General features: G+C 41.6%; 1 protein-coding gene across 5 annotated transcripts in view; it reads left to right on the top strand.

Annotated features, from left to right (window-relative positions):
- The window catches only part of GPATCH2L (G-patch domain containing 2 like), a 35588-nt gene extending 28056 nt beyond the window's left edge, over positions 1 to 7532 (top strand). For 3 of the 5 annotated variants that reach the window (XM_035901980.1, XM_035901981.1, XM_035901984.1), the window contains one exon: positions 2611 to 2788. In XM_035901980.1, coding sequence (XP_035757873.1) covers positions 2611 to 2686 — 76 coding nt within the window. In that variant the 3' untranslated portion in view covers positions 2687 to 2788. Of the gene's footprint in view, positions 1 to 2610 lie in introns of all 5 variants that reach the window. The other 2 variants (XM_009646662.2, XM_009646663.2) reach the window with 1 other exon arrangement.
- The last annotated feature ends 661 nt before the right edge of the window (positions 7533 to 8193 follow it).

Here is an 8193-nt window from a genome sequence, read left to right as displayed (position 1 = left end):
ATTTGGCTGATATCAGAAGATGCTAATAAAAGGCTTATGAGATGTGGATGCTATCTCCCTTCTAGCTGCAGGAATGAGAGAAGGGAGCTGGAGATATGTTTATTTGGGAGCCAGGCAAACTAAGTTCATTCCGTGTCTTCTCACATACTTTCATGAATGTGAGTATTTATGGGTTTTGGTAAGGCATCTTTTGTCAGAGACCCTTGTATCAACGTCAGAAAACATGCAATACTGTAGCAGAAGTGCCTAGGTCTCTACTGTATTGTTATAGCTTCAAACTTCTGGTATTAGTCCTGCCCTTTGAGGCTAACTGGCCTAAATACCATAACTGAGATAGCTGTTAAAGAATAGCATTTTAGAAAAAGGGGTGGCTGTTGAGAGCAATAAAAAGTGGATAGAAAATTCAGAATTCATTTGCACTTCAGGAAGTGACTTTTATCAAAATTAAGTTGGGCAAATTTCTGCAAATGTTGAGAGAGATTGGAAACGAAAATTAGTGCTTTCCACCCTAGATAACTGAGCAGTGTGTGAGCCCTAAAGCACAAGGCTTTCACCAGGTAAGAATAGGAGTCTGGCTGGTGTAGTTTGGCAGTAGAATAAGGAAATCTGGAGGAAGTAAGACTTGGCTGTACTGGATTAAACCAGAAGATCATCCAACTCAGTGACCAACAGCCAGTGCCTAGGGAAGAAGAAAGTCTGTAGTGATAAAGAGCCTTCAAACTTTCAGTGATCTAAGACTTAGGGGGTCTCAAAAGATATGGATGGTGTCCTTGTGTTTAGTTACTTTCCGTTGCAGTGCAGTAGATTTCGAATAATCTACAGTAGAGCTTGCCTGAGAAATACTGTATAAAATGTTATTCTCATGGTAGTTTTTCTCTGGTTTGAAAGGGATCTGATGAAGACTGTCATGTCTGTCTTCTGTTTGTCAGAATAGGCCACGAGTATAGATGGTTGTTAAAGAAATGGTGAACAACTGTTCAGCTTGACAACTAAGGCTTTTAGTGTTTATGCGGGCCAGTCTCCTATATATATAGCAGTGCACATGGTAACTGGCATCCTATTCAGGTGTTACAGTGAGTCTGGAGTAAAAAATCTGCATAAATAGATACTTGTCTGCTTTGGCACGTATTCACACTTGGCTTGTGAAAAATAATAATTTCTAAATAGTGCCAGTTAGCAGCCTCTGAAACTGCTTATCAGAGAACAGTCTGAGTAGTACTGATTTGGGGAATTTTCCTTCTCCTATTTCTTGCTAATGCATTCACTCTTTGTCATGGTGTGATGGTACCTAGTAGCAAGAAGCCTGTTTCAGTCCTTTGCTTTTTTTTTTTATGAGCAAAGATGGAGAGCCTGAGTGGGGAGGCTGCTAATGAGGCGCCCATAGTGTAATATTGGTGGTCATTATTAGTTTAAGGACGTTGACTTACTTTTTTTTTTTTGTGTGTGTTTCATATGACCTTCAGATGGAGGAAGTTGATGGGCTAGAGCTAAAATATGCAATGTATTGTTATCAGCTGTGTTGTTGTGGTTGTATGGGAATGATGGATGCCCAGAAGCAGTTTATTTGGGTTCCAGATCTACTGAGTGTGGAACCTCAAGCATTGAACCAGCATTTTATTTAAACTTCAAAGCAATCAGTCCTCTAGTTGAGGCTTGTTGTGGCCTCTTTATCCTTCATCCACTACAGAGTAGCAGATGCAACTTGTAATAAAAACACACAAACAACTATTATCTATTGTGAGAATACAATGAGAAAGAGATGTGTTTCCTACTGAAGCAGTTACTTGTTCAAAAAGATTCTGGTTGCCCCAAAGACTCCTGTGGCAATTACTCTTTTTTTTTTCTTTTCTTTTTTTCTTTTTTTTTAATCCTGCCCTGTTCTGTTTGTGAGGATCAAGTGATTTGGGATACTGAGAATGGGAGTAAACTCTCATATCTCTAAGTTTCTGGCAGACCTTCTGGAAATTTGGGTGACTGTTGGGTTGAACTATGGATCTGCAAATCTCTCTTGCTAATTATAGCCTGTCCCATTTTGAAGCAGTGGTTGTACTGAGAAAATGGGAATGGATTCCAACCTAGCTTAGCACGTAGCTTTTTGTTATAATATGCTGATTTACCATATTGGATATATGTGGAGGTTCGTGGTACTGCCTTTACTGGGTAAAGAGGAGAAATATATTTTCCTCTCTAACTGAGCTTTGCAACATGAAAAATAGCCTTCAGAGACTTCGAAATTCTCAGATACAGGGTTAATTGAGTCTTTGGAGCAATCAGGTTATCTTCATCTGAGTGATTATGAATTGATACAGTTTAATTATGGGACATTTAAAGCTCTTGATTTTCAGTAGGAACTTCGAGGGAACTAGTTAGTCGACTGGGAACTTGGAGTTGTGAATGTGAGAATCATTAGGGCAAAGGTCTTAATGCTATCAAGAACCTGTATTTCAAAGGAATTTGGTGGGGGAACTTGCAGCAACTCAGTAAATAACAACTTCATATAATAAATTATATATATGAGGCATTTGCCACGAAGTCACTTGTTCTAACTTTTTAATTGCCCTTTCTTCCTCTCTTCCTCTGTTCCCCCTTTCCCGCAATTTTATATTCCAGCAACTTTATCTGTCCACTTGGATGCAGCAGAGTCAGAGCTACCAGCAACACCATCCCTGAGACCCCAGAACTCTGAGTGGACAGGGAGAACACCAGCAGCTGAAAAAGCCACTACTACTGCCTCCAGTAACTTTTTTAAAATGCCACCAGAGAAGAACCCTGGATACAGCTAAGAGGAAGCATTGCAACTGTAAAAGCTTGATGGATTTTGGAAGTGTTTGACTCTGGTGTGTGTCTTCACCAAACGTCTTGTTTGGCAGTAATGATATCTTCAGTATTGGCGCATGATGCGTGCCATCATCCAGACTGATCTGCGTGCCCCCCATACCTAAATCATGTTTGTGAATCTATGTTTTAAAAAAGGTAATGAGTGTTGGGACCGCAGCGGCTTTTAAACTTGTTCTTGCTATTGCTGTATTTATTATGCATTCATCTCCTTCCCTGATGCCAGCTCATATGTGCTGGGTCATGTACAGATTCTTTTGGGTTTTCAGATCTTTGTTCACCCCCGGACATGTTGCTTGTTTGTGCATTTGGCGTTTTTTGGGTCAAAGTCCCACTACTGCCCAGGGAGGCAAAAGTCTCTCCCTGCTTTCTTCCAGGCCAGGAGGATTTCTTGGCTGGGGAATGAGGAGGGAATGCAAACAAGTTCAAACATGGAACCTGAATTCTGTATTAGCAGAATGTTTTCAGGCCATATGCTAATGGACTCGAATCATGTTGCTTCTAGCGAAGCAAATACGGTGCTTGTCCATTCGGAAATTGCCATTGGCTCGCTGGCAGCATGGTCCATTAGACCTATTCCTTCTCCCTTGATCTGAATGTTTTTACTCTTGCTTGTGTATTGCATGTTCTTTCCTAAATCTCCTAATGGATTAGGATTTGGGAGAACTACTTGGACATTAATCTGCAAGCTGGTGTCCTGGAAAGGAACCTGGGCCCTTGAATATCCTTGGGGTATATATTGGTAGAGGTTATACAAAACTTCCCTTTCTTGGTGTATAAATTAAAAAATGACTGTTAGGATTTCTAAAGGATGCTTGCCGTTGAACTTAACATGCCATTGAACAAAAAAGCTATTTAAAGTATCACCTGAGTTCAGAGCATTCTGGGTATTGATCAGACCACTTCTGTCTCATGTTTTCCCTCCCTTCAAAAAGTATTGTCTGCTATATCTACTGGAGGTGACTCTACCTATGGATGATTGTACTTTACTCTGCAGTATACACTAAAGAGATTCTCTTTTCATTGCACTTCCACTTGGTCCCCTGTTACCTTCTGTGTGGAAGAATATATGGAGAGTGATTTCTTCCCTCTCTTTTCTTGAATTCTTGATCACACTCCACTTACTTTTATTGAATTACTCTGGAGCTTCTTTTGGGCTGTGTTTTTAGAATATATACCTGTACAGCATGTGTCAAGGTGGCCTCATGGCTATTTAAGTCCTTTAAAATAGGGTATATTTGTATGCATAGAACTCTTTGCTTTCCTCACTGGGTGGAGCTTTCAGACAGGACTGGTTTTAAGCTTGTAAAATTAATTTTCAATGTAGAGGTGCAGTTAACACTCTTCAGTAGGTAACAAAATTTGTATGGTTTTAGTGGTTTTGCAGTGTGCTCTCCCTTATAAATCAAACAGCTGAGGGGTGGATTTGATTGTGAGGATATAAAGCAGTGATTTATATTTAACTCTGTATTGAAAAGTTAAATGGTCATAACATACACAAACCAAAAATTGAATGACTCACTAAAACATGATTGACAAATACAGTTATATTACAGACACACTGTCTGTGTCTGATCCCCTAATACCTACTTATTCTTGGGGAGAGATCCAAATTGGATTTATATTTCGCAGCCCAAGCAAACTGTCAGATTGGTCCATGTAAATCCCTCTCAAAACCTTTTTCTTTTTTTCTTTTTTTTTTTTTTTTTTTTTTACAGTGGTACGTTTTAGAACCAATTAGAACAGGGAAAGTCTTTTTACCTTGCTGAAGGAGTACACAGGTCAGTTTGGATTATGGGACAAGCTGTAAGGGTTTTGTGGAGAGGGGACTGTTCCTGTTTTAAAGTAGTCCTTGTATTGTCTTATTTTGTACTTATTTTGAGCAATGGTGCTTAAGAGGTAGTACAGGAAGTCTCAGCTCTGGAGGGGCTGTAATATAGAACATACAAAGAGAAGGTAAACCTAAAGAGTAGTAGCTTGACTGTCTAGTACTCATGAACACAGTGAAGAGGAAAGGTGGTCACACTCTCCTGAAAACCTGCAGATAAATTTTAGGATTGGAAGCCTTGTAGCCCAACTTGCAGGCTGTTTCAGTGACAGGGACTGGTTCCCTAAAAGAGCATTTGTGCAATTGAATGTTTTTAATCTCATGAAGGATCCTCCACAGCCTCTCTTGTTTTGAGTCTATTCAACAGACTTACTTGGATTACTGAGCATTCAGCTAAAATTTTAAATTTTGGCTGTTGTGTTTCCCTTTTTAAAACCAATTCTGATATATGTTGCTACATTCTGAGTATTGTTCAGAGTAGTTCTGTTTCTTCTGTGGTGTCAGGACAGTTCTAAAACTTTTATAAGAGAAGTATTTGAGGTGTTAGGGAATCGGTGGCCTTCATCTCACTCATTGTGGTGGGGGGAGGGGGTTGCCAGACTTCACATGATTTTTCGCTGGGGGCAGGGAAAGGTACTTTATCAGATTTTCCTATTGAGGTCAGTCATACTGTTCATCTGGTTAAGCCCTTACTTAGGTTGTAAGCTCCTACGAGGTCTTCCTTGCCTTTAAAGGTTGAAGGTACCTGTGGCAGTATTGAAGAGTAACTGTGGCAGGCCTTATCCTGGTAAGCCATACTTCCTGCTATGGCAACTTTCTGGAAGTGCAAGGAGACTGAAGTTCTTGTAGCTGTCCTGTCTTTCCTATTTCTGGGTTAGAATCCATTTGCAGGTCAGTCAGGCTCTCAACCAAATTTGATTCTCCTGAGTGGTAGACAAGCTAAATAAATTATCTGTCTTGTTACCCCAGGGTATTTATCAAAATTCATCTTCAGACTTCAGTAGCTTGATACAGATTTGAATATTTGCAGCATTCTTAGATGAATGAACTGGGCTCATTGTTTTGTCTCTTTTCCTCCAAGGCAAATTCCTTAGAACTCACACCGTACTCACACAGCACTCACAGTGAAGGACACAGTGCTTCAGATGTGGTTTGCTTGAGTAGAAAGGAATAATAACGTGCCTTGATTTGGTAGCTGTGCTTCTACTAAGGCAGTCCAGTATGTGATTAGTGCTTCAAAGATACACAGCTCGCTTATATTCCACTTCTTGTCCACTAGGACTCCCCAGTCTCTCCCAGGTTTGTCTTCTCTCCAGTTGTCTTCTCTCCTTGTCCTTATGGGAAGCTTCAAATTCCCAGGCATCAACTGGGAACACCATACTGCTGTGACAAACAAGCCTGGGAAATTCCTGAAGTATGTCAAAGATAATTTCTTGTCACAAGTGTTCAGTGAGCCAACTAGGAAGGATGCCCTCCTAGACTTCTTATTTGTGAATACAGAAGGACTTGTGGGAGATGTGATGGTAGGTGGCTGTCTTGGCCACAGTGATGGCGAAATGGTTGAGCTTAAAATTTTTGATGTAATGACAAAAATGATTGGCAGAATTGCTATCCCGGATTTCAAGAGAGATAGTTTGAAATTGTGCAGTGAGCTAGTTAGGAGTGTCCCCTGGGAATCTGCTTTTGAGGGCTTAGGGGTCCATGAGTGCTGGTCAGTTTTTAAGAACCACCTTTTAATAGCACAAGAGCAGGCAATTCCATTGTGTTGAAAGTCAAGCGAGCGGTGCAGAAAACCAATTTGGCTGAACAGGGAACTCCTCTTGGAATTCAGGAAGAAAAAGAAATTGTGTAATCTCTGGAAGCATGGTCAGGCTTTGCAGGAAGACTACAGAGCTGTGGTTCACATATGCAGGGAGAAAACACAAAAGGCTAAAGCTTAATTAGAGTTGAAACTGGCCAGTGTTGTGTCAGACAAGAAGAAAGGCTTTTTGAAGTACTTCAATAGCAAGAGGAGGTCTAAGGAAAACATGTTGGAGATGGTCACCTGACAAATTGGGATAAAGAAAAAGTGGAGGCATTCTATGCTTTTTTTTGTCTCAGTCTCTAATAATTACTGATAGACCTTGGGCTGCCTGGTCCTCTGAGTTGGAGGACCACAACTGTGGAAACAGTGACTTTCCATGTGTGGACATTGAAATTGTAAGGGACCAGCTGTATCAGTTGAATGTTCATAAGTCTACGAGGTCAGGTGGGATGAATCCCACAATACTAAAGGTGTTGTGGATGTTACAGTAGGACCCCTCTCAATCATCTACCAGAGGTCTTGAGAGTCTGGGGAGGTCCCTGTTGACTGGAAGCTAGCCAGTGTTATTCCAATTTACAAGGAAGGCTTGAGGGAAGACCCAAGAAGCTACAGACATGTTGGTCTAACCTCAGTACCTGGAAAAATTATGGAGAAGATAATATTGGGTGCTATTGAAAGGCATTTAAAGGACAATGCAATCATCAGGCACAGTCAACATGGGTTCACAAAGGGAGAGTCTTGTCTAAATAATTTGATACCCTTCTGTGATAAGGTCATGCAACTAGTGAGCAAAGGGAAGGTGGTAGGTGTAGTTTTTCTGGATTTTAGTAAGGCTTTTGATACTGTCCCTCACAGCATCCTTCTGGACAAGTTGTCCAGCTGTGAAATGAGCAAGTCCATGGTGCACTGGGTGAAGAACTGGCTGAACGGTAAGGCTCAAAGGGTTGTGGTAGGGCTCGAATAGGGCTACATCTGACTGGTGACCAGTCACTAGCAGTGTTCTTCAGGGCTCAATTCTAAAGATAGTTCTGTTCAATATATTTATCAATTATCTGGATGCAGGAGTTGAATGAGCCAGTAGCCAGTTTGCTGATGATACTAAACTGTGAGGTGCTGTTGACCCTCTCAAGGGAGAAAAGGCTTTGCAGAGGAGTCTAGATAATTGGAGCATCGGACAATCGTCAACGGCATGAAATTTAACAAGAACAAATGCCAGATTCTGCACCTGGGACAGAGTAACTCCAGGCACAAGTATAAACTGGGAGAAGAGTGGCTGGAGAGCAGCCCTGCAGAAAGGGATCAGGGGGTACTGGTTGACAGCAGGCTCAGTATGAGCCAGCAGTGTGCCCTGGCAGCCAAGAGGGCAAACCGCATCCTGGGGTGCATCAAACACAGCATAACCAGGCAGTCAAAAGAGGGGATTATCCCTCTGTATTTAGTGTTGGTGTGGCCTCACCTTGAGTATTGCGTGCAGTTCTGGGCCCCACAATTTAAAAAGGATGTGAAGGTACTTGAATGTGTCCAGGGGAGGGCAACACAGCTGGTGAAAGGACTGGAAGGCATGTCCTCTGGGGAGTGGCTAAGGACTCTGTATTTGTCTAGTTTGGAGAAAAGGAGGCTGAGGAGCAACCTCATTGCTCTCCAGTAGCCCCTCCTCAGGAAGCTTCAGAGAGGGAGGTGCTGATCTCTTCTCCCTGGTGTCCAGTAGCAGGATGCATGGGAATGG

Source organism: Egretta garzetta, unplaced genomic scaffold (genome assembly GCF_000687185.1).
Source record: "Egretta garzetta isolate BGI_Z169 unplaced genomic scaffold, ASM68718v1 scaffold79, whole genome shotgun sequence".
Classification (NCBI taxonomy): Eukaryota; Metazoa; Chordata; class Aves; order Pelecaniformes; family Ardeidae; genus Egretta; species Egretta garzetta.
Note: the sequence above shows the minus strand (reverse complement) of the source record. Positions and strands in the feature narration are given on the sequence as shown.